Genomic DNA, 26,583 nt, shown 5'->3' on the forward strand with positions numbered 1-26,583 from the left:
TAGCGACTCTACAGCTGCTCTATAGTGACTCTACAGCTCCTCTATAGTGACTCTACAGCTCCTCTAAAGTGGCTCTACAGCTCCTCTATAGTGGCTCTACAGCTGCTCTATAGTGACTCTACATCTCCTCTATAGTGACTCTACATCTCCTCTATAGTGACTCTACAGCTGCTCTATAGTGACTCTACAGCTGCTCTATAGTGACTCTACAGCTGCTCTATAGTGACTCTACAGCTGCTCTATAGTGACTCTACATCTCCTCTATAGTGGCTCTACAGCTGCTCTATAGCGACTCTACAGCTGCTCTATAGTGACTCTACAGCTGCTCTATAGCGACTCTACAGCTGCTCTATAGTGACTCTACAGCTGCTCTATAGCGACTCTACAGCTGCTCTATAGTGACTCTACATCTCCTCTATAGTGACTCTACATCTCCTCTATAGTGACTCTACAACTCCTCTATAGTGACTCTACAGCTGCTCTATAGCGACTCTACAGCTGCTCTATAGTGACTCTACAGCTGCTCTATAGTGACTCTACAGCTGCTCTATAGTGACTCTACAGCTCCTCTATAGTGACTCTACAGCTGCTCTATAGTGACTCTACATCTCCTCTATAGTGACTCTACATCTCCTCTATAGTGACTCTACAGCTCCTCTATAGTGACTCTACAGCTCCTCTATAGTGACTCTACAGCTGCTCTATAGTGACTCTACACTGGGTTCTATTTTCAGGTATGGAGGGTGTGCCACACATCAATGTGCTGTGAATGTGTATAACTTCATGTGCATTCCCTTTTTTCCATTTGTGTGAGTGTGTGTGAATGGGTGTGAATGCGGGGAGTGTGGGAGGGAAAGGGGAATTGTTATATTATTTTGGTTAAACTGGTGTAAAAATACTGTATGAGGGGGGACCGGAAAGAAACCAGACTGTGTTTATAAAATTAAAACAAGAATGATTTCAGACTTTTGGCCGTTATATGCTGCTATAGCATAGCCTTCAGGATAACTGTGAAAAATGTCACCTCCTAAAGACACACAGGCAGCTCACAGGCAGTGTTTGTTATTACAGGCCCTCTGTCACCACAACAGTGATGGTCAGACACACCTGCATTATTCAGCTCATCCTATCATGAAAGACAGGAAACAAGGAGCCTCCTGAAGTTCAGGAAGTGGTTGAGTTGTGCATCGAGCCCATTAGCTGTACTAGCTACAGCTAATGGAGATCAAAATAAATACAGATACGAATACCAATCCAGCTGCTCTATAGAGGGGTCACAGTGGTTTGATCCCCTAACTTGTCCCTCAGTATTCTGAGTCCGCCTGCCCTGCTGTGGGTGGAGGTGTGGGTGGAGGTGTGGGTGGAGCCTGCAGCCTCCAGCAGTGTCAGACTGCTGCAGCAGTGAGAACACGCTCTATAAACGGAGCGGCTCTATCTGCAGCTCAAACAGGAGGCGCTGTGTTGCTGCTGCAGCAAGTCAGGAAATCCTCCAGCAGCAGTGTGAGCGGACCACGCAGGTGTGTGTGTGTGTGTGTGTGTGTGTGTGTGTGTGTGTGTGTGTGTGTGTGTGTGAGAGACTGGCCAACTTGTGGTTTTCAGCTCGTTTCCTGAACGGCCCGGCGCCACGCCTCGCTGGGAGATGTGAAACCCGGACAGGAGAAGACAGACGACAGTGTGGAGCTGTGAGGCTGTGTTCACAGACAGTGGTCAGCTCCAGTGTGAGTGAGGCCATGCAGTGGCTGTACGGCGTGTTACCCTGTCGGATCAGGACTCAGCCCTCTGAGGACGGTTCAATCTGGGACAGGAGGAACCGAGCAGTCCACTTCAGATCCCCACAGTCTGACCACTACCACAGACACGAAAAAGTCCCAGATCATTCAAAAACCCTCCAGTCTGGCTCTGCCGGTCCGGATCGCTGCATCCCTGCTGGACCAGACAGACGTCCAGGATGAGCCCCGGCCCTCACAGCTCCAGCACCTCACCCCCGACACTGAGGACAGAAGACCAGGGCATTCTGGGAGCACAGCGTTCAACCCGCAAACAGAGAAGAGGCGTAAACTCCAGCTCTGAGTCAGGTTCTCTCTCTGGAAACACAAGGATGACCTCTGACCTACATTCTGAGCTGCTGAGACAGGAGGAGGAGGAGGAGGAGGGTTCTACCGTGTTCCTGGACTCAATCTGAGAGTTAAAGCCAGTGAAAGTTGAGAAGGAAAAAACCAGAGGAGCTCCAGAGAACCTGCTGGTGACAGACCAGGACCTGACAGACCAGGACCTGACAGACCAGGACCTGACAGACCAGGACCTGACAGGCCAGGACCTGACAGACCAGGACCTGACAGGCCAGGACCTGACAGACCAGGACCTGACAGACCAGGACCTGACAGACCAGGACCTGACAGACCAGGACCTGACAGACCAGGACCTGACAGACCAGGACCTGACAGACCAGGACCTGACAGGCCAGGACCTGACAGACCAGGACCTGACAGACCAGGACCTGACAGACCAGGACCTGACAGGCCAGGACCTGACAGACCAGGACCTGACAGACCAGGACCTGACAGACCAGGACCTGACAGACCAGGACCTGACAGACCAGGACCCTGCAGTCATGCAGAGCGTGTCAGGAGGGAGGATGATCTGGAGGATGTGGAACCAGGACTGGTCTCCATGCAGGGACAGACAACATGTTGACAGGAGGCCAACCAGAGTCCAGAGTCCAGAGTAGGGCTGAACGATATGGGCAAAATTTCATATCTGGATATCCATGCCAGAAACCTCGACATCGATACGATATATTACAATGGATTCAGTGAAAGTTAAGCATTTTTCAGAAAAATAAAAACATCATAATACAAAAGGATGTTAAAAAAAAGCAGTTTTATTCATGAGAACTCACTGCCACGACCACCAAACTGGTTTGTGCAGATTCTGTAACGGCCCTCTGCCATCAGCTGTCAACCAGTAAAGGAGGTTTGTGATTGGCTGGCCTTACCTGTGCATGGAGCTGACACACAGGGCGAGCAGGGAAATCTTGATATCGTTGATTTTGAGAAACTAATGTCCTGAATGTTCATATCGCGATCGATATGATAATGATGTATCGTTCAGCCCTAGTCCAGAGTCCAGGTACACAGTCTGAGCCGCCATCAGGTTCCATTCAGACTGGACACACAGCAGCGTGCAGTGGACTGACGGTGCAGTGGACTGGACTGATGGAGCAGTGGACTGATGGAGCAGTGGACTGACGGAGCAGTGGACTGATGGTGCAGTGGACTGACGGAGCAGTGGCCTGACGGAGCAGTGGACTGGACTGACGGAGCAGTGGACTGACGGAGCAGTGGACTGATGGTGCAGTGGACTGACGGAGCAGTGGACTGACGGTGCAGTGGACTGACGGAGCAGTGGACTGACGGAGCAGTGGACTGATGGTGCAGTGGACTGACGGAGCAGTGGCCTGACGGAGCAGTGGACTGACGGAGCAGTGGACTGATGGTGCAGTGGACTGACGGAGCAGTGGACTGACGGAGCAGTGGACTGGACTGACGGTGCAGTGGACTGACGGAGCAGTGGACTGACGGAGCAGTGGACTGGACTGACGGAGCAGTGGACTGACGGAGCAGTGGACTGACGGAGCAGTGGACTGACGGAGCAGTGAGGTGACAGACTGACAGCTTGAGGAATCAAACTCATTCATTCATGTTCAGTGTTTCATCAGCGGCTGAGAAGAAGAAAAACAGGACAGAGCTCAGAGGGAACTGCAACACTCCGACAGCAGAGTGTGTGTGTGTGTGTGTGTGTGTGTAGTGTCAAACTCTTGAGTCAGCAACAACAGTTTTATCATCTACCTCCTGTTCCTCAATCGCAACTTTTTTACCACACACACACACACACACACACACACACACACAGACACACACAGAAGTGGAGCAGCAGGCTGGGCTGCTCACTAAACAGTGACTTCATTGTACAGTTTATGCCAAACAGATTGTCCCCCCCTCCTCCCCCGTCTTCCTGTCCAACTGGAAAAACAGCGAGGGGCGGGGCTTCAGCTGCACCGAGTGTGTGAGAGTGTTTTTACTGCGACGACGGGTTCAAAGGTCTCCTGAAGGAAAGGCAAGGCTGTACGAGCGGCGATTTAAGAATGGAGGAGAGTGTGTGTCTGTGTGTGTGTGTGTGTGTGTGTGTGTGTGTGTGTGTGTGTGTGTGTGTGTGTGTGTGTGTGTGTGTCAGGGCCGCCAGCGTTCCCACCGTGCACGGTCCGTGGCGGGCAGCGCCGGCAGCAGCTCGGCCCGGGAGGTTCTGCTGGCCCAGCAGCCGTCCTCCAGCAGCATAGTTCCAGGCTGAGAGAACTCTTTCCACTGCAGCCCTCCTCACCACTAATTGCATTTTCTCCAGAGACATTTGGCAGGACGCAGGAGCGGGCCGGGCCGCGCCGGGCCGGGCCGGCCCGGTGATGCCGAGCTGCAGCCAGAGAACCGGGGGGGCGGAGCGGCGACGGCCCCGCCTCCCGCCTCCGCGCCGCTGCGGGCTCCCTCCGCCTGCTGACGGAGCGAGGGCGAGGTGACGGAGCGACCGGCGGCGGCGTGCACGGCACGCACCGAGTCAGCAGAGGACACGGCGGCGGCGGCGGCTCGCTCCTGATTGGCTGCAGGCGACAGAAAGCAATCGGAGCGGAGTGTGCGTGTGTGTGTGTGTGTGTGTGTGAAGCAGGGAGCGCAGAGCGGGGCTGCAGAACACCGTCTGCCCGTCTCCACGGCGATGGAACACCGTGTTCCAGCCAGCACAATGCAACAAGCTGTGTTCAGCTGCACACACACACACACACACACACACACACACACACACACACACACACACACACACACACACACACACTGCAAACTGCAGCTGGACAGCTGGCAGCAGCTCTGGGAGCTGCACACTGGTGTTACACTGTGTGATGAGCCTGTGTGTGTGTGTGTGTGTGTGTGTGTGAATGAGTGGCTGGAATCCCTGAGCCAATAGGCACGTTTACATGGACCACATATAATCCGCTGATATGGCGGAGCGGGTTGTAAATGCGTCATGTAAACACTGAGTGGATCCGCTTCACTCCGAACCGATTGTGTTTTGGAGCCGATTGTAGGAGATGGTCTACACCGATCGACCATCCGCTCCGTGTCCTTCAAAAATGCCGCCTGACAGCGGAGCGGATTAAACGGGGGAGTACTTGTTCCTCATGTGTTCCCGCTCCACGCGTTGAAAAACACTTCAATAAAAAACCCCAAGAGACAAAACCCTGGAGAGGAGAGATGGACCCAAATCCAGCAACAGCCAGTTGTATAAAGAACTCCGTAGCTCCTCCGTTCTCAAACTGTGGTACGCGTACCACTGGTGGTACGTGAGCTCCCTCTAGTGGTCCGCGGGGGAATCACAGAAATGTATATATTCTTTGAAGATTAGTTAAAAGTCGGAACTTTCAGAAACAAATATTACCACCAAAATACATAATAATTTCAAATTAAAACACGTCAAATCAACTGTAATTCACGTTCAGTTTTTCTCTTCTAATATAACGTGTTGGACTGAGACGTGGTCACGTTCAGTCACGTAGTCATCGACGATTAAACTAGCTTAGCTTCACCGTCATGAGCGTGCAGAGGTGAAAGGAGAGGTCTGAGAACTCTACAGATGTGGCTCCAAACAGGAGCTGTGAGGAAAAGAAGTGCAGAACAGGAGGAGAATAGAACCAGCAGCCCTGCTGGAGCTGAGGCTGACCACACTGAAGCAACACGAGGCTGTCAGGAGGCTGATGAAGCAGCGTAGCTGAAGCATCACCGGCATCTGCTAGTGTTAGCAACAAACAACGGTGCATGAGTGCGCACGCGCGTGAGAGAGAGAGTGAGGATGTAAGTGAGAGAGAGAGTTGCCCCTTTGTGTGACAGTTCTAGTGTTCTGCCTTTGCTAACTGTGGCTGACAGAATTAAACAAAAACAAAACCAGGACTATTAGAAATATACCTGCTTCCTGTGGGTGTTTTTTTTTTTTTTTTACTTTGGTCATAACGGTGGTACTTGGAAAGCCTAATTTTTTCTGAGGTGGTATTTGGTTTGAAAAGTTTGAGAAACACTGCCGTAGCAGAATCCAAGCGATCGCCAGCTGGTGTTATGGATTAACTGGTTCCCGTGTTAACGAGTGACGGCGGAGGTCTGTGTAGACACCTGCTGATAACAGCAGCTGGTAAAGTCAGACTCACTGAAGACTCTAAACGTACACACTCACTGTAACTGTCGATAACCGACGTTCTTCCAGAAAGACTACATGTTTCAGTCATGTATTGGTCACAAGTTAACACGGGCACCAGGTAATTCGAAACATGGGCATGCGGAGCAGAGCTCACACCGAGACGTGGCGCTCGGCGGCGGCGCTCCGGCCAGGGGAGCAGCGCTCCTTCAGCAGGTGTCATGGAGATGTTGGGACTTTATTTGAGCAGAGATCAACAGATAAAACTCTCTGCTGGGTCTGAGGACGGCTGCTGCAGAGAGGAGACCTGGACGGTCCTCCAGAGACCCTGTCCTCATGTCACAGGACGCTGTATGATCCGCTTCACCAGGACCCTGGAGAACCAGGATTCATCGTGGACCGTACATGAATACACTGTTTAATCTGACTGTTTCCAGTCGGATTGACAAAACACCATGTAAACTGGGCCAATGAGCAGTCAAAGGTCAAAGGTCAACCAGCGAGTGCATGGTGAACACATTAACCCAGGGGTTCTCAATCAGAAGTGCATGGTGGTGAACCAGTGTGGACTTCAGTGTGTCTCTGCAGCGTGAGGCTGGCTGCACTCCGGTCATCAGTGGAAGACACTAAAACTTTTATTTTCAGAATCACACTGATGTTCTTTCTTACTTACTCTGTGAAATAAAACTAAATTAACAACTTTCACGGGAGGCAAGTCAAGAGTCTTGAGAATTCAAATGTTCTCATACATCTCAACAGTAAAGCTAAATGTCCTTTTCACCAAAACCAGTGTTTCCCCTACCATTATATTAGGGGGCGCCCCGCCCCCCCAACGGCACCCCCCAACGGCACCCCCCCCCCCCCCCCCCAGAAGGTCAAGTTAAATTAAAATAATTGTTACATTTTTAACAAGCAAACTTTAGTTTTCCTGCATAAAGGCCGCTCCACATGCTGTCCTTACACGAGACGCGCCACTGCAAGCTAGTGTTTGTGTGTGGTGACTGTGTGTGTGTGTGTGTGTGTGTGTGTGCGTGTGTGTGTGTGCGTGTGTGTGTGTGTGTGTGAGGGGGGGGGGGGGGGGGGGGGGGGCGCAGTGTGACTGTTTACAAGACGGGGGAGCAGACACAGTGGAGTGCTGCAGCCAGTGCTGTACGGAGGAACGCACGGAACGTGGAAGCGCCGCGCACAGTTTCTCGCCTCCTATATTAACCCATCTGGGCGCCGGGGGGGCACCGCGCGCCGCTAGCCGAACCCGTCCTGCCCCCGAGGAGGAGAGCCTCCCTGCGCTCCAGCTGAGCGTCAAAAAAAAAAACAAAAAAAAAACACACATGCGCTTTTAGCGGTGAAACACGGTCCAGTCCTCATTATCTGCCATATTGAACTCATATTGTGTGTGTGTGTGTGTGTGTGTGTGTGTGTGTGTGTGTTGGGGGGCAATCTTGGTAAAGATTTGATATTTTAAGCCATTATAAATCATATTTGATCAATTGTAAAATTATTTATGTAACACACATTTTGAATAGAATCGGCAGACTTCAAATGAGCCATTACCGCGATTACCTCCAGGATTGGGCTGCAATTAATCGCGATTAAGAAATTTAATCGTTGCCCAGCTCTAGTTACAAATGAAAAAAGAAGAACATGTTATGACTCAAATTCCTTATTTGCAGTTTTTGTACGACGGCGACCCCCCCCCCCCCCCCCCAAACCCCCCGGCAAGGGGCCAATCCCAGAGGAAACACTGAAAACAAACCCTCACAGCCTCAGATAACGTCATTTAAGGTGCACAAGGCCACTTTCGTGTTAGAAGCCTTATATCCAGGGGTGCACATCATATTTTTTGTCTGGTTCTCAGAGGAGAACCTTAGGTTGTTGCTTGGTCCTCACATTTCTAAATACATTTTTTCCCGCGCCCTACAGGAAGAACCAAATAGAGGGGTGCGTGGACAGTGTTCCATAGCTGCTTGAATTTCAACTGAAAATGAAGAGAAGCAGCAACAGAATGTCTGAAACCTTCTAACTTTCACAAAATATGTTTAAAGTTCTGAAAAATAAAAGTGCTCGTACAGTATCTGCTTTTCATCACCTTACTATCCCCAAATGTTGGTACACAAATGAGTGTTCCGGTGCTTCGTCAGGTAGTGCACTGCGCACCAGCGCACCACGTCGGTGCATCCCGCTCATGACTCCCTCGGCTGCGTTATTTTATCCGTTCCCAGCTGTGACGCTGGAGGCCGAGCCCTCTGAGGACCACGGCGGAGCTTCTCGTGAAGCTGTTTCATGTTTTCACTTTCTATCACAGCAACAGAGCTTCTGCACAAAACACACACTGGCTCTATCGGGAAGATAAACGAGGGCTGTACTTTAATGCATTCATTAGAGTAATCAATTACAAATCCTGTAATTAATTACATTAATTTTTTTGGATCACATGACAGCACTAAGACAAACACGTCCGTCCATCGTTAAATGTTTTCACTGTCCTCCTTTGTCTGACTTCCCACTGTGACACACACACACACACACACACACACACACACACACACACACACACACACACACACACACACACACACAGTCCACTACTGCAGACCCTGGCATTAAACTCTGATGGTGTCACATCCATCAGGAGGAGGACCGGTCTCTGCTGCCCCCAGTCAGGACCAGGACCAGGTCCAGGACCAGTTCAACACCCGCCCCCTCCAGGCAGCTGTCATACCCAGGTCTACCACTAGTTGGAGCTACAGAAACGTCATTCCACCTGCTTGAAATAGTTTCTATTCTGGGACATGAAGAGATGTGGTCTGTAACCCGGCTTTCCCCCCACTTTAGCTCCACCCACACGAAGCTCCACCCACACGAAGCTCCACCCACACGAAGCTCCACCCACACGAAGCTCCACCCACACGAAGCTCGCTGGCTTCACAGCAGGAATTCACAGAGGAACAAACCCACATCAGCGCAGGAAGAACGTGAAAACTCCACACAGAAAAGCCCGGTCTGGACTTCAACCCGCAACCTGAGAGGAGCATCCGCCTGCAGCAGGGTGGAGGAGTCTTACCTGGTAGGGCTGGCAGGGCAAGTGGTCCGGCAGGAAGTCCAGCTGGCGGTCCAACAGGAACTCCACCGCCGTGACGGCGGCCAGCAGGCTCTTCCCCACCACCGGCTTGAAGGCCTGGAACACAACACAGCTCCGTCAGCTCCGTCAGCTCCGTCAGGACCATCAGGACCATCAGGACCATCAGGACCATCAGGACCATCAGGACTGTCCACTGAAGGACGTATGAAGAGGAGCAGAAGCAGCAGTGAGAGCAGATCACTGAGGGTTCTAATCCCCGGGGATCTGTGGGCCGGCAGCAGAGAGATCTGAGTGATCTCACTGCAGGGACCGACCGATCACAGTGATCAGCTGGATCTGATCCAGACTCTGACCCAGGGGTCTGCTGCTCACTGCTGTTTGATGTTTTCTATTTCAGGGCAGACTGAGAGCCGTGGAGCTAATGGTTACATAACCGGGTCAAACACACACTGTGTGTGTGTGTGTGTGTGTGTGTGTGTGTGTGTGTGTGTGTGTGTGTGTGTGTGTGTGTGTGTGTGTGTGTGCGTGTGTGCCACATGATGTGGCCTCCGGGGCAGCTGGGAACGGAGCGGCAGTCAGTGTTTCAGTCGGTGAGGCCTTGCAGACACACACTGGGTGTGTTTACACACACACTGATAATCTGTCAGCTGATCTGGTCCCAGAGGCTCAGTGAGGACCAGGAGCCACACTGCTCCGGTCAGAGCGCCGCAGACCCACACCCCCTGAGACCCCTCAGACCCCCTCTGTCCCCCTCTGTCCCCCTCAGACCCCCTCAGACCCCCTCTGTCCCTCTCAGACCCCCTCTGTCCCCCTCTGTCCCCCTCAGACCCCCTCAGACATGAGATGGGCTTCAAACGCTGTACAGGACGCTATGGGGGACGGGGGGACACCGTAGAAGGACTGTTGCTCCTGTCAACAGCTGTTCCTGGTTCCACAGCTGGAGCTACACCTGTTCCTCACGGCTGGAGAAGGTTCCTGCTTCATCCACCAACTCTCAGTCCGCCTGACTCCTCCAGCTCCAGCTGTCTGCACATCAGCCTCCACCGCATGGAGGACCAGCAGGACCAGCAGGACCAGCAGGACCAGCAGGACCAGCAGGACCAGCAGGACCAGGGGAACATGCAGGACCCCCCGATGGGGAGCATTAGCAGTGGACTGATGACCCGCTGCTCCAGATCACTCACACACTCACACACACACACACACACACACACACACACACACACACACACACACACACACAGGAGCACTGCAGAGGACAGCACCAACATGTGGCTCAGCAGGAAAACTACAAGGTTTCTGCTGTTTCCATGGAAATGGACGTCGTTTTCAAAACCTCGCCATGGAAACGCAAAGCTTCAGACACACATCGCTTCAGGGACAGACAGCCTCAGGGACAGACAGCCTCAGGGACAGACAGCCTCAGGGACAGACAGCCTCAGGGACCTGTCCCTCTGCTGTGGAGCGTCTCTGGGTGGAGACGCTCTGAGCCTGGAGGTCTTGCTGTCAGCTCATCGTCCCAGCAGCTGGTGCTGACGGCTAACAGTCCCTTTGTGTCCCTCACACACCGATCTGACCCTGAAGAGGACGTCCAACAGCCCCGGACCGCCAGCAGAGGCCAGGAGAAGGTCCAGAAGAGACCAGGTGTGGCGTGTCCTCATGGGTCTTTACTGCTGTTCATCCACCTGAGCTCCACCAGGTCCTCAGTCCACCTGAGCTCCACCAGGTCCTCAGTCCACCTGAGCTCCACCAGGTCCTCAGTCCACCTGAGCTCCACCAGGTCCTCAGTCCGCCTGCAGTGATGTGGTCTTCAGAGGGACTCTGTCCCGTGGTACTACAGAGGAGACTTCAGCAGAGTTCATGACCCCAGCAGGATGTCTGCTCTAAAACAGGTTCTGAGTTCCACTATCTGAGCGTGGCTCTGTCTCCGGGTTCAGGTCTAAACAGGAACATGTGATCCTGAAGCAGACCTTCAGACCGTCCTGATAACCGGCCCAGCCTGACCGCTGGCGTCTCTCCGCCGAGCCAGATAACGCTGGAAAACAGCTCACACTTTGCTCTCGTCTTCCCGTCTCAGAGACACAACAGAGAAAACTTTGCTCCTGAGATCTGCCGAGTCAGCGTCTCCCGGCCGCCCCGATTCATGGACTCCTCGAGTCCTGATCGTCCCAGAGGCCGTCCTGACACGCCTCAGGCTTCAGCCAACCACAGCGTGAAGACAGCAGCAGCAGGACGGACAGACGGGCGTCCAAGACGAGGTGTCCAGCTGAGACCTCCATCAGGACTACACCCAGCTCCTCCACCACCCTCTGGAGACAGCACTGTCCAAACTCCGCCTGTCCCCAGTGTTGCACGGAACATTCAATCCACCAGAGGGCGCCGCTCCCTCCAACATCCAAATATCCAGAACCATTAAGACAGCCGTCCAGGACCGCTAGTTACTTCAAAATTAGGTTTTAAACGAGCACTACGTTCTACATCCACGACAGTGGGACTGTACTGGGTGGCAGAACTGTTCTCCACCCGTCAGAGGGTGGTGTAGCAGATGGTAGAACTGTTCTCCACCTGTCAGAGGGTGGTGTAGCAGATGGTAGAACTGTTCTCCACCCGTCAGAGGGTGGTGTAGCAGATGGCAGAACTGTTCTCCACCCGGCAGAGGGTGGTGTAGCAGATGGCAGAACTGTTCTCCACCCGTCAGAGGGTGGTGTAGCAGATGGTAGAACTGTTCTCCACCTGTCAGAGGGTGGTGCAGCAGATGGTAGAACTGTTCTCCACCTGTCAGAGGGTGGTGTAGCAGATGGTAGAACTGTTCTCCACCTGTCAGAGGGTGGTGTAGCAGATGGTAGAACTGTTCTCCACCTGTCAGAGGGTGGTGTAGCAGATGGTAGAACTGTTCTCCACCTGTCAGAGGGTGGTGTAGCAGATGGCAGAACTGTTCTCCACCTGTCAGAGGGCGGTGTAGCAGATGGCAGAACTGTTCTCCACCCGGCAGAGGGTGGTGTAGCAGATGGCAGAACACAACACGGGCTTCGTTTAGCGTGCACACCGGGCCGGGCGGCTCGCGTTAGGTAACTGTTCTTGTAAAGCTCCGGCTGTGGGTAAATGGTTACCGTGGCGACATGGATAACAGAATGAGAGGCTGAAGATTTAATGGGAATTTTCACAGCTGAAGTTTGAACTGTTGGCTTCAGGCTCAGACAAGCCTGTAATGCCAGACCGGTCCAGACCATCATCTGTAATGCCAGACCGGTCCAGACCATCATCTGTAATGCCAGACCGGTCCAGACCATCATCTGTAATGCCAGACCGGTCCTGGAACTCCTTCCTGCTGGTCTAAGTTCTAGTTATGATTCAGTTCCTTTAATAAACACTCATTAAAGAGCTACCACTCATCCTGGCTGTCAGCTGGTCCATTCAGATCCTCCACCAACACGTCAGAATAAAGGTTCTGAGGTACAGTGACGAGCATTAGCATTAGCATTAGCATTAGCAGGAGTCAATATGTGAGGAACAGCTGGAGAAAACTGATTTCCATGAAACCCGTCAAGTCGTCCTCACACTCACAGGTTGGCTGGATCTGGTTACGTTCTTTACGCCCACCAGGAGGGGACACAGACCCGGTCCTCTGGGACTGCCAGCACTCTCATGTGGATCACAGATCCAGATCACAGACCCACATCAAAGATCACAGATACTACTAATGGCTCAGTCACAGATTCAGACCACAGCTCACAAATCACAATCTGGATCACCGCTAACAGATCCACCTCACCGCCAAAAGACCCAGATCAGGGCTAACAGACCCAGATCAGGGCTAACAGACCCAGATCAGGGCTAACAGACCCAGATCAGGGCTAACAGACCCAGATCAGGCTCTCAGATCTGCTGGGCTCGTCAAACAGGCCGACTGTTCGGACAGAAAGTAACAATACCTGTTCCTCCGACTCCAACAACGTCAAGCCGCCGCTCTGGAGACAAACACTTGAAAAAACTAGCTTTGATCCGACGGCCAGGCAGAGACAGGAAGAAAGAAAAGACAGGATGACGAGGGCGAAAACGAGAAAAAGAGGGAGGGGGAAGAGAGAGGGAGGTTTCTTCCTGTGGTAAGAAAAGACAGATGGCCGAGAGGGAGAGAAAGCAGAGCAGAGGACGAGCTACACGACCGACATTTTAACTGCTGCTGACGCAAGAAGAGAGGAGGAGGGGAGGAGAGAGGGAGGAGAGAGGGAGGAGAGAGAGGAGGGGAGAGAGGAGGGGAGAGGGAGGAGAGAGGCAGGAGAGAGAGGAGGGGAGAGAGGAGGGGAGAGGGAGGAGAGAGGCAGGAGAGAGAGGAGGGGAGGGAGGAGGGGAGAGAGGAGGGGAGAGGGAGGAGAGAGAGGAGGGGAGAGAGGAGGGGAGAGGGAGGAGAGAGGCAGGAGAGAGAGGAGGGGAGGGGAGGAGGGGAGAGAGGAGGGGAGAGGGAGGAGAGAGAGGAGGGGGAGAGAGGAGGGAGAGGGAGGGAGAGAGAGGAGGGGAGGGAGGAGGAGAGAGGGAGGAGAGAGGGAGGAGAAAGAGGAGGGGAGAGGGAGGAGAGAGGGAGGAGAGACAGGGAGGGGAGGGAGGAGGGGAGTGACGCAGGCCTGCTCTCTCTCCTCACCACTCCGACTGACTCTCTTTCACTTTCTCTCAGCCCTCCTCCTCCTCCTCCTCCTCCTCCTCCTCCTCCTCCTCCTCCTCCTCCTCCTCCTCCTCCTCCTCCTCCTCCTCCTCCTCCTCCTCCTCCTCTGTTATCTCCGGTCTACACCACAGCAGCGAGGCAGCCTCTGCTCCTGGAGACGTCCTGGACTTCAGCCAAACACACCAGACTGCAGTCGCTTCGTTCTGATTTCCTTCTATGAATGATAACAGCTTGGAGAGGAAACCACAGGAAGTGTGACGCTGCGGCGTTCCAGCCACTTCACTGCTTCACTGTGGTCTGGCTGCGTCTCCACTTCCTCTGAGCCGTCCCACATTCTGTCACATCACAACCACCGTCTGCAATCCCATCAGCCTTTAACCCTCTGTGGACGAGGCCTGAAGGCCTCACGAGCCTCGTTTCCACAGTGACGGTACGGTTCAGGTCTGGTCGGGTCGGGTCGGATATGCGTGCGCTTCCATTGCCGGTGGTGTCGTGATAAGGGTGACGAGCCGTGACCAACCGCCACCATTTTCGGTCCTGCTCGCGAGCAGGCACCACCCGTCTTGAGCCGGATATGGTAGGGCGGGACTTGAACGCCCCTGTCTGCTGATTGGTCCGTGAGAAGTGCCACTCTAGCTAGCCCGCGAAGCAGCGAGCCATCTGAGATGATCTGTTCCACCGGTCACACCGGCCCAGCTCCGCCAACCCTTCCACAAAGTCTGGCGAACACCGGCCTTCCCGGAGGAGCAGCGGCTGCTTTCCATCACTGCAGAGGAGGCGCTGTTAGAAATGGAAAAAAAAAAGGAAAAAAAACCCAAAACACTGCGTCGTCTCGGAGCGGCTGCTCTCCGTCAGCGCCGGGAAATACAAGAAACTGAGGAGAGATTACAGAAAAATAAAGGAACACAACAGCTGCAGTGGGATCCTGAGGAAGAGCCGGCGGTGGTTCGACGCCATGGACCGACATGACCATAGACCGGCGAGTGAAGCAGAGGACACCAGGGGTGGACTGGCATCTGGCAGACCGGGCATCGTCCCGGTGGGCCGTTCACCCAAAGTGGGCCGGTCCGGTCTGCAATGACTTTTTTTTTTCTCCTCTTTCTCTAAATTCCCTCCAATCAGACCAGCCAATTGGCTGCAGCGGGCTAGCGGTGTATTCTGAGCATCGACACATATCAGCGCGCGAAATTCCCTATAAAATGGCGGCGGGACTGATTGAGATGGAATCTCCGCCGGTTTGGGTCCATTTAAGCAGGTCCTTACCGCCTGTTGGCCTTTTTTTATCATGACATTGCGTCGCTTCTCTGTTAATGAATCGATCATAACCAACACGCCTCGTAACTCTGGGATTCCATGCTCACATTCTTCTTCTCTGTGCTTCACGCTGCACTGTGCATCTAACAACCACAATGCGCCCTCTGCTGGATTGAAGGAGGTACTGCTTGATTCCGGCGCTGCTGTGAACTCCAAACAACAAATACTTCACAACACAATGACAGCAGTGGGTGTAAACAGTAGTAACTGTAAATATGCAAATCTGCCAAAACAGTCGATGATTCACTGCGATACTACAGTTCTCCACCCCTGAATGAGGCCGTCACAGCTGCAGGCATGGCCGCAAATACAGAACGACATCAATGAACATCAGTGAGAGAGGTCCTCCAGGGTCTACTGGTCCTCCAGGGTCTACTGGTCCTCCAGGGTCTACTGGTCCTCCAGGGTCTACTGGTCCTCCAGGGTCTGATACATACAGACAAAACCTGGTCAGATTAAGAACTGAATAGAACCAGAATCTACACTAACATTCACAGCCATCAGCAGGATCTTAGCTGAAATATTTAGTTTCAACTGGGAGCAACGACACGATCTGAAATGTGATCTGTGCTGGTGTGGATTCCAGGGTGAATGTGCCGCCACCACCAAAGGAACTAGTCAAAGCTGGGATGCTTCAGTCAGCAACTAGCAACATGCAGACCTGCAGCAAAATAAAAATCATTTTATAAATTTGCAGCTTAGGGTGGGCCATACAGAAGATCTACCATCCCAGACACAGAGCAGCAGATAGACAGAAACAGAACTAAACAAGCACAACAAAATACAACAGTTTAACTAAAAAATTATTGCTGGATCCTGTTTTTGATCAGCATTTTACAAAATTGAAAATGAAGGACCTGTTAAAACTTGTGAGGACCTGTTAAAATTTTCTGAGGACCTGCTGAAAATATTTGGAGGGCCTGTTAAAATGTTGACGAATTTCATGTCCTGCTTATAATTGGTCTGTTCGTCATTGACAGGCCCAGAGGCCCTGACAGCTGTCAGTCACAACACAAACCAGGGTGGGCGGGGCCTCACGGCACGGCCGCAGCTCGCTAACGTGACGCGGCAGGTGGCTTGTGAGCGCTCGTTTTCGATTTTGAAGTTCATCAAAAACGGACTGAGAGGCTCTCTGTCATCCGATAACCTGGAGGCACAGAGGAAGACGTCCTCGTGGACTCTGACTCTGTGACAGACAGACCTGCCTAAAAAGCTGCTACACTGATAAGGTGAGAAATATTTATTATTGTTATCATATAGCACACATCAAGGACGTAGTGATTCTTTGTTATTTTAATGATGCTTTTCCAGAAGTGTCATTGTGCTGATGTGCTGATCCTTAATGGTGTGATCATGTAAACTAAATGATCCGTTATTCTTCATTACAGGTTGTAATGAAGTATTTGAGGAGCCGTTCTCCCTCTGTTCTACAGTACATTTGGACTTGTTCTTCCATTTGGGACCACTGTTAGAATTTGGTATGTTTATTATGTGTTTTTAACGTAATATAGATTCATACTTTAAAAAAAAAAATTAAAATTATAATAATTATAAAGAAAACCCACATCCAAACGTTTTCAACTCTTGGCGAAAACGTTAAAACATTTTTGTTATTTTTCAGAATTAATAATGTGTCCTTGTCTCTCATAGGTTGACGCTTGACGTGAGAGTTTGAGTTGTTCCCCTCCGTCCATGTGGGAGGACTTGCTCTCCAGAGGACTTGTCTCCAGTGTCTGCCTTCACTGCTCCAAAGTCTGGCTGCTGAGTTTCCTCTAGTATGGTGAGTTTATAGTTTTCTATGATTTATGAAATCATACTTAATTTGTGATGATGACAGACTGAATGTGTCCATGTCCCTCTCAGGTTTAGTGACCACTGGAGCTGTGGGAGCCTGAGGAGCCGTCCCCCTCTGCTCTCTCACTGCCTCCACTTCACCACTGTCTGGCTGCTGGGCGTCTCTGATCTGTTGAGTCATGTGTCTTAAAATGGTATGATTTGTGATGACGACTTAATAATGTGTCCATGTCTCTTTTTGGTTGACCACCCGATAAAGGACAGCCTGAGGACTTGTTTTCTCTCTGTCCCCTTTTGAGGACCGGCTTTGCCGCCTCCTCCGTTATTCCTGATCTTACTGCAGTGGTTAGAGGAGTGCACTCCATGTTTAAAGGTTCATGTGATGAAACATTCTACATGTGATAAGATGACAACTGGTGATTCATTAAAGCCTCTTCATCTTCTCTGCTACTGTTATCTCCTGTCAAACAGGGTTTCCTACAAGTTCTTCTGTGATGCTTGAGAGAGAGAGAGAGAGAGAGAGAGAGAGAGAGAGAGAGAGAGAGAGAGAGAGAGAGAGAGAGAGAGAGAGAGAGAGAGAGAGAGAGAGAGAGAGAGAGAGAGAGAGAGAGAGAGAGGGCTTTGTTTATTGTCCAACTTTTTTTCCAGCTTTAGCCTCCATGAGGCTAAAGCTTCATGGAGCGTCCAGAGGGACTAAAGTAGTGTGTGTGTGTGTGTGTGTGTGTTCTTGTTCTAAGTTTAGGCGAGTGGTGGATTATTATTTAGCAGCCGGGTTAACGCGGTGCTGCACGGCAGTAATCTGACCTTTGACCCTGACCACAGGAGTCCACATGAGTCCAATAACACCCTGGGACCTCTGTCCTCTCACACGCCGTCTCGCCATTTAGCTCGGTGTGTTTTCACCGGTCTGTCACAGGGTGGAGAGGCGGAGTCACATGGTCACCGCCGAGCCACACCTCCACACACACACACACACACACACACACACACACACACACACACACACACACACACACAAAAGAAGCACCTTTGAACTCATCAACTGACCAGCTCTGTGTAATCTTCCCATCGTTCAGCAGATTTACACTCTGCTACTGTAACACACACACACACACACACACACAATGGAGGAGTCCCATCTGCCAGTGAAGAAGGATTAAAGCGACACACACACACACACACACCTGCTGTTGAATCTCAGGCCACCTACAAACAACAATACATAGAACTGAAAGCCATCCAGTTCACACACACACACACACACACACACACACACACACACACACACACACACACACACACACACGCACACACACACACACAACGAGGCGTCTGACAGAGTAGAGTACTGTAGAGTACAGCAGAGTACAGCAGAGTACTGTAGAGTACTGCAGAGTACAGCAGAGTACTGCAGAGTACTGTAGAGTACTGTAGAGTACTGTAGAGTACTGTAGAGTAGGCCTGGGTGATATACCAAAATTTATGACGATAATCGACGTCATTTGGCCCATATCGGTACAGTCGCTATTTTAAAAAAGTAAAATAAAAGTGTGTTCCGGCGGTGTGTGTGGGCGGTGCTCGTGTCCCTTTAAGACCACGTGGCTCCGCCCACTCCTGTTTAAACCACAGTCACCCGCAGAAGCACTGGACCCCCTGAACACCTGAACCAGCAGACATGATCCCTGGACACAGCATGGCCACATGGTTTAGCTAGCGGCTAACAGGCTAACAGTGCAGATCGTCCTGGACAGGAAACCTCCTGATCAGCTGATGGATCAGCTGACTGATCAGCTGACTGATGCTGTAGAAGCTCCTCATGTTACTTATTGAATCAGATCACATCTTCTGCTGCTGTTTGTTCACATCCTGCTGTGCTCCTGTCTTCCTCTGGCAGAGTGACAGAGTGACAGAGTGACAGAGTGACAGAGTGACAGAGTGACAGCGCCCTCTGAAGGCCTGGCATGTTACTGCAGCATCAGCGCTTTACATGTTGAAGATGGAGACACCTCCTGCAGCGATGCTGTGTGGACGGGAACGTAAGAACAACGGGGGAAAACATGGTTTAGTCTCATCTGGACAGGGTCTAGGAGGAGGTCTGGTCTGGACAGGGTCTAGGAGGAGGTCTGGTCTGGACAGGGTCTAGGAGGAGGTCTGGTCTGGACAGGGTCTAGGAGGAAGTCTGGTCTAGACAGGGTCTAGGAGGAGGTCTGGTCTAGACAGGGTCTAGGAGGAGGTCTGGTCTAGACAGGGTCTAGGAGGAGGTCTGGTCTGGACAGGGTCTAGGAGGAGGTCTGGTCTGGACAGGGTCTAGGAGGAGGTCTGGTCTGGACAGGGTCTAGGAGGAGGTCTGGTCTAGACAGGGTCTAGGAGGAGGTCTGGTCTAGACAGGGTCTAGGAGGAGGTCTGGTCTGGACAGGGTCTAGGAGGAGGTCTGGTCTGGACAGGGTCTAGGAGGAGGTCTGGTCTGGACAGGGTCTAGGAGGAGGTCTGGTGTGGACACAGGCTGGGCTCATCTGTAGCTCGGGGTCAGGCAGACGTCCAGCTGTGTTCTCAGCTGATCAGAACACCACATCACTCTGGAAACATCTGGGACGTCTGAAGCATCAGTCATTTCTCAGTCTTCCAGGCAGCAGCGTTTCCCCACCTCCCACAGAGGAGACGTTCCCACTAACAGCAGAGGTCTGCAGGATCTGGACTCTGTTGCTGTGGAAGTTAGGACAGAGATCTTCTGAAGCTGATCTTGATAAATCTGACATTTCAAGAAAATTGAGCCCATATAATGAGAAATAAAATCATAATAATAATGTGTGCTCCACCTGGTGAACAAAGTAAACTGTCAGAAGATTAATTCAACCAAAGCTGTGATTAATACTGCAGAGTACTGCAGAGTACTGCAGAGTACAGCAGAGTACAGCAGAGTACAGCAGAGTACAGCAGAGTACTGCAGAGTACACCAGAGAACTGCAGAGTACAGCAGAGTACTGCAGAGTACAGCAGAGTACAGCAGAGTACAGCAGAGTACTGCAGAGTACACCAGAGAACTGCAGAGTACAGCAGAGTACTGCAGAGTACAGCAGAGTACAGCAGAGTACTGCAGAGTACAGCAGAGTACAGCAGAGTACTGCAGAGTACAGCAGAGTACTGCAGAGTACAGCAGAGTACTGCAGAGTACTGCAGAGTACAGCAGAGTACTGCAGAGTACAGCAGAGTACTGCAGAGTACAGCAGAGTACTGCAGAGTACAGCAGAGTACTGCAGAGTACTGCCAGCACCACGATGGGTTCAGTTTCCTCCAGCAGAGAACAGGTGTGAACAGTGAGCTGCACAAATATCTCTCTACAGTTCATCAGTACACTGCTCATGTGACAGCACACACACACACACACACACACACACACACACACACACACACACTATCCTTTGTTCTCCTGTCATCATAAACAGAGCCAGTACAGTGACCAGATAACAAGGATGCCTGCTGATATCTGTGTGTGTGTGTGTGTGTGTGTGTGTGTGTGTGTGTGTGTGTGTGTGTGTGTGTGTGTGTGTGTGTGTGTGTGTGTGCTGTTCAAAGTGGGCCACTGTTGCTAGGTAACGGAGCGGGACTTGAGCAGTGTGCGGCTCAGAGACAGAGAAGTCAAACAAAGCTGCAGCAGACTGTAATCCTCAGCGTGTCCACCGGGGGCGCCTCACTACATCCCATAATAAACCCAGCAGGACGACCCGGAGAGTGTTCCCTCATCAGCGACATGACAGCGGCCACGGAGGAGCCACGACACGCCGCGGCGCTGCTCCTTCTCCCAGCATGCATCACTGCAGCGTCCGTCACAACCGTCCCCGGGTCGGAGCAGACTTCTGGAAGCTCCACATCAAACCCTGCAGCTGGCAGCAGCCACGCACGCACGCACGCACGCACGCACACACACACCTTCAGCTCTCAGTATAAACAAGAGCCGTGAAATTACAGATCCTCGTCTTCCCTCAGTCTCTCTCCTCTGAAATTAGGACAGAAGAGACTCTGCCAGATCCTGCTGGTGTGGAGCAGCTCAGACCTGTGTGTGTGTGTGTGTGTGTGTGTGTGTGTGTGTGTGTGTGTGTGTGTGTGTGTGTGTGTGTGTGTGTGTGTGTGTGTGTCTCCCATTAGCTGTAGTGAACCGTTAGCTCTGAACTGTGTCTGTGCTACAGAGGTGGCAGACAGTCGTGGAGTCCTGTCTGCATGGACAGTTACCACACACACACACACACACACAGGTGGAGGTGTGGGGGTTCCAGGTGTAGTGAGAGGCTGGGTGGTGTTCATCCTGCACTCACTCTTCTCCCTTCAAAATGTGTTTTGACTTCATGATACTTTAAAACAGTTTACTGAGAAACATACTTTAAAGCTCTTCAACATGTGCAGTGTGATGCTGCCCTGTGAGCTGCCCCCCCACCCCCCACCGCCCTCCCCCTCCCTCCACCCCCCCCCCCCCCCACCCTCCACCGCCCTCCCCCCCCCCTTCACCCCCCCCCCCCCCCCCCACCCCCCCACCGCCCTCCACCCCCCCCTCCACCCCCCCTCCACCCCTCTCCTGTGTGCCAGCTCGTCTGGGAGTCTGAGTCTTTAATGAGTTCACACACAACTCAGAGCTCCAGAGAGGCCTGATGTAAGATCTGGATCAGAGACGCAACACGCACACACACTCTCACACACACTCTCACACACACTCTCACACACTCGCACCCCAACCCTCCCTCAGCTGGAGGAGGACGTCTCTTTTCTTTTACTGTTTCTGGTTGATTAAAACTCTGAGTTTATCAAAAGGAGAGCAAAGCTGATCACTGGGACACAGTGGACACACGGTGGAGACACGGTGGAGACACGGTGGAGACACGGTGGACACACAGTGGACACACGGTGGAGACACAGTGGAGACACGGTGGACACACAGTGGAGACACAGTGGAGACACGGTGGAGACACGGTGGAGACACGGTGGAGACACGGTGGAGACACGGTGGAGACACAGTGGAGACACGGTGGAGACACGGTGGAGACACGGTGGAGACACGGTGGAGACACGGTGGAGACACGGTGGACACACTGTGGACACACAGTGGACACACGGTGGACACACGGTGGAGACACGGTGGAGACACGGTGGACACACAGTGGACACACAGTGGACACACAGTGGAGACACGGTGGAGACGGCCTGCAGCTGGACTCACAGCTACAGCCTGACACAGAGTGAATGTCACTCTGAGGAGTGTTCAGCAGCAGGTGATCAGAGTCCGACTGACAGACTGGGATCAATAATGTGTTTCACTGGTCTCGTTTCCATGGGAACCGTATGATCAGACTGGAGGAGAAGCGGATTGTAAAGGTTCATGTAAACACTGAGGGGGTCCGCTTCACCCGGAGCGGACTGTATTCCTGATCTGACTGTACGAGGTGGTCTACAGCGATCCGGAATCCGCTCTGTGTCTCAAACGCCGCCTGACAGCCGAGCGGATTAAACAGGAAGCAGGAAGCAGGAAGCAGGACAGTCTGACTAGGGCTGCACGATTTTGACAAAAAACCTGATTGCGATTTTTCTGACCAATAATGCGATTGCGATTCGATTTGCGATTTTCACATTTTATTCTTTTACAAATGCAGAAAACTGCTAATATGGTAGAAATAATTCTTGTTACTTTTCCATGATCTCGCTCAAGTTGACACATAAAATAAGACATAATGTAAACTAACCTGACAAAGCTTCAGGCGGCGGCAGCCAGACGCCACCATGTCTGCGTCACGTTTGGAAAAAAAACGAGTGCCTCATTTTAATGAAACAACCAAATAATCAAAACCCAGCGCTGTCCAAACTGTAACTCAGTACTGGTCTGGCCTGCATGGTTCACAGAAAATTACTGAGACAACAGTTTCCAACGTGGAATAAATGCAAATTAAAAACCAGAACCGCAAATAGGCACCAATCAGAAACCAACTTCAACTCGCAAAAAAAACAAAACAAAAAGAAAAGAAAAAAGAACTCGCCAGCCTCTACAGATGAAGGGTTAAAAATGAATCCTTATTGCTGTAATATTGTTAGATCACAGTCAGGTCAGTCGTCCTGCTCTGGGTCGTCTCCCTCACAGCTTCATGTTCTCATGGAGAGAGAGAGAGCATCACATGCTGGATGAAGGCTGAGCTGTGGGGCGATCGGGGAGAGAGAATAACGAATTAGCCGTGTTTCCTCTGATCTGGCTGCTGCACGGCGACACGGTCTACATCTGGCTCCACGTCCTTTATTTTTTCAAACCCAGTCAGTCCAAACAGCTGAGCTGCAGTTCCTCCTGACACCAGTGGCTCCGCCCCCTCTCCTGCTGTCATCTCAGCCGGTTTCACACCGTGAACGAGTCGCACTGAAAACTTGTTGCTCCTCTCGACACCGCAGAGCACACTGCAGGGTTTGTTGTTAGCAACCTGACGCTAGCTAGCTGCAGCGGTGCAGACATACTTGCTTCCTGTTGTCGTTTCTGATTGGCCGGTGGCCCGGAACGTGAGACTCGAACGTTTTGATTGGCGGATAGGTCTGCCACTCACATGCCTCTAAACACCTCGGCCCTGCGCGGTTCGGTTCCCGCAGCAGCTGAAGCCTCAGTTTGGATGCGGCGGCGGCTGATCGTGCAGCCTGGTCAGAGCCCAGCAGAGGAGCTGGGCGGTGGCTGAGACGCTCTTCTTCAATTAAAACCCTGAACGAACCCTGGAGAGCAGCGATGGACGCAAACCGTGCAACAGCGAGTTGTATGAAGAGCTCGGTGGTAGACTACCAGCGGACCGCCGCCCGGTGTTCTGGATTATCTGGTTCCCATGGTAACGAGTGATGGAGTTCTGTGTAAACATGCTGGAAGCAGCAGATGTTAGAATCAGACTCTCTAAAGACTCTGAACTGATAGGTTTACTGTAACTGTAGAAACCCGGCGTCACTAGAACCTCTACAAGGTTCAGTCGGTTTCAACATCTGCTGGTCACCAGTTAACACGGACACCAGGTGATTCGGAACACCGGCAGGCGGAGCCCCGGCGGACTACACCGAGGTGTGGTGCCAGGCGGGCCTCCGGCCGGGGGAGGAGCTCTCCGAGCAGCGTCTCATGGAGACGAAGGATTACTGACCAGACAAAGGCACTGAGGACGGCTGCTGCAGACAGAAGGACCTGGACGTTCCTGAGAGACTTTGTGCTCATGACACAGAACACCGTATAACGGGCTTCACCCAGGACCCCGCAGAACCAGGACTGACCTGGATCGCTCTGTACGCCGTCCACGTGTACACACGTCTAACATGGTCGTTTTCAATCGGACTGAACAAACTCCCATGCAGTCTTCGCCACTGAACATTTCCTCAGATCAACTTGACGACTTCCGGGATCAATACAGTCCTGACTTAATCCCCCTGCCCCCCCATGCAGCGGACCCCCCTCCAGGACTGACACCCCGTTGACACCACACCGTTTGGACAGCGTTTCCATGTTGTCATCATGGGGGGCTCACTGAGGCGAGGTGACAGTGTTAACACGCAGAACATTCAGGCAGGAGCTCCTGTTCAGATGCATGCTGTGGTCTGTGGGACGTTCTGCAGCCTCAGGAGGACCTGGACCACGGTTCCCCCAGACTGAGGCCGCGTGTGAGAGCTTCATCAGCTCCTCCTCCTCCTCACACACCTCTAACACATCTCCAAACCGGGGCAGAGCACACACACCGGCAGAGAGAACCACTGAGCGGGGCAGAACACACACACCGGCAGAGAGAACCACTGACCGGGGCAGAACACACACACCGGCAGAGAGAACCACTGACCGGGGCAGAACACACACACGGGCAGAGAGAACCACTGACCAGGGCAGAACACACACACTGGCAGTAAGAACCACTGACCAGGGCAGGACACACACACCGGCAGAGAGAACCACTGACCGGGGCAGAGCACACACACCGGCAGAGAGAACCACTGACCAGGGCAGAACACACACACCAGCAGAGAGAACCACTGACCGGGGCAGAGCACACACACCGGCAGAGAGAACCACTGACCGGGGCAGAACACACACACCGGCAGAGAGAACCAGAGGAGCAGTGGAGGCTCCAGTCTGGCTTCAGCCTCGTCCTTCATCAGCTCCACCAGCTCACAACACAGTCCCTCTGCTGACTGGAAACCCCGGTTCACTGTGTGTGTGTGTGTGTGTGTGTGTGTGTGTGTGTGTGTCTGTCCTCAGTTTGGATGTGGTGCCATGACAACAGTAGAGGGTTAGTGACGTGATGACCAAGGAAAAAAAGGACCTGTAGCAGGAGTCAGACAGAAAAACAGAGAAATGTGTGTGTGTGTGTGTGTGTGTGTGTGTGTGTGTGTGTGTGTGTGTGTGTGTGTGTGTGTCTTCAAACTCTTAGCTCTCATGCATGTGCCAGATGGCACTGTGCACTCTGCTGTTACATAATCAAAACAGTGAATCACTTACACACACACACACACACACACACACACACGGGGTGTCAACACGAGGCCTGCGGACTGAAAGCAGCCCCTCAACAGTTTAGGTGTGAGTGAAGCGGCGTTCAGCAGGACACACACTGCAGGACGGCCGCCACCAGTTAACAGGGCGACCACTGAATCCGCAACACCGGCAGCTGGTGTGACCCACTGACCCGCAGCTCCATCTTCCCTGTGGCTCCGGGTCTGGGGCCCTGCTGAGCAGAGCCGGAGAGCCCGGCGCTCCGACGGCGACGGACGACAGGCCTTACCAGGGCGGGCCACTGTATGTGCTTGGACCGGGTTCCCTGCAGCAGGACGGCCGCTCCTCCCGCTGCTCCGCCTCCTCCGCCCGCCGCTCCGTCCTTCCTCTTGGCCCAGACCAGCTGGTGCTCCAGGAGGAACAGCTGGAAGTCCTCGTAGACCTTGACCCACTCCCTCTGATCCCACTCCTGGTCGTCAAACTCCACGTAGACCTGCGAGACACAGAGGGCAGCGTCAGCACACATCCTCACAGACACGGCCCCGGCGGGCCCCCCAACCCCCATGACCCCCCCATGACCCCCCCACGAGCCCCCCCCCCAACCCCCCCACGACCCCTAAACCCCCCCCCCCCCCCCCCCCCCCCCCCCCCCCCCAAACCCCCAAACCCCACACACACATATCACTACACTGGAATTGGGGAATATTGTTTCAGAGAGGAGGCATGTTTCTGTTGGGGGGCCGGGGGGACGGGGGACGGGGGGACGGGGGGACGGGGGGACGGGGGGACGGGGGACGGGGGACGGGGGGACGGGGGGACGGGGGGAGTCAGACTCGGACTCCACCGAGGAGCTGCCGGGCTGTCTGTACACTGAACCGGGGCCGAGCGCGCCCGGCTCCCGTTAGAGGATAATCTGTTGCCGTGCCGACGGAAGCTCACGGAACAATCTGTGAAATGTTCTCATGCATGTATGTAGAGCAGCCGTTTGAAGTGTGTGTGTGTGTGTGTGTGTGTGTGTGTGTGTGTGGGGGGGGGGGGGGGGGG

The 26,583-nt window shown here is 52.9% G+C and overlaps 1 protein-coding gene across 1 annotated transcript in view; it reads right to left on the reverse strand.

The window, feature by feature from the left end:
* The window catches only part of jmjd1cb (jumonji domain containing 1Cb), an 87,743-nt gene that overhangs the window by 32,558 nt on the left and 28,602 nt on the right, over positions 1-26,583 (reverse strand). Inside the window, 2 exon segments of the mRNA XM_030097975.1 lie at positions 9,287-9,400; positions 25,829-26,032. Coding sequence (XP_029953835.1) covers positions 9,287-9,400; positions 25,829-26,032 — 318 coding nt within the window.

This window comes from Salarias fasciatus, chromosome 8 (genome assembly GCF_902148845.1).
Source record: "Salarias fasciatus chromosome 8, fSalaFa1.1, whole genome shotgun sequence".
NCBI lineage: Eukaryota > Metazoa > Chordata > Actinopteri > Blenniiformes > Blenniidae > Salarias > Salarias fasciatus.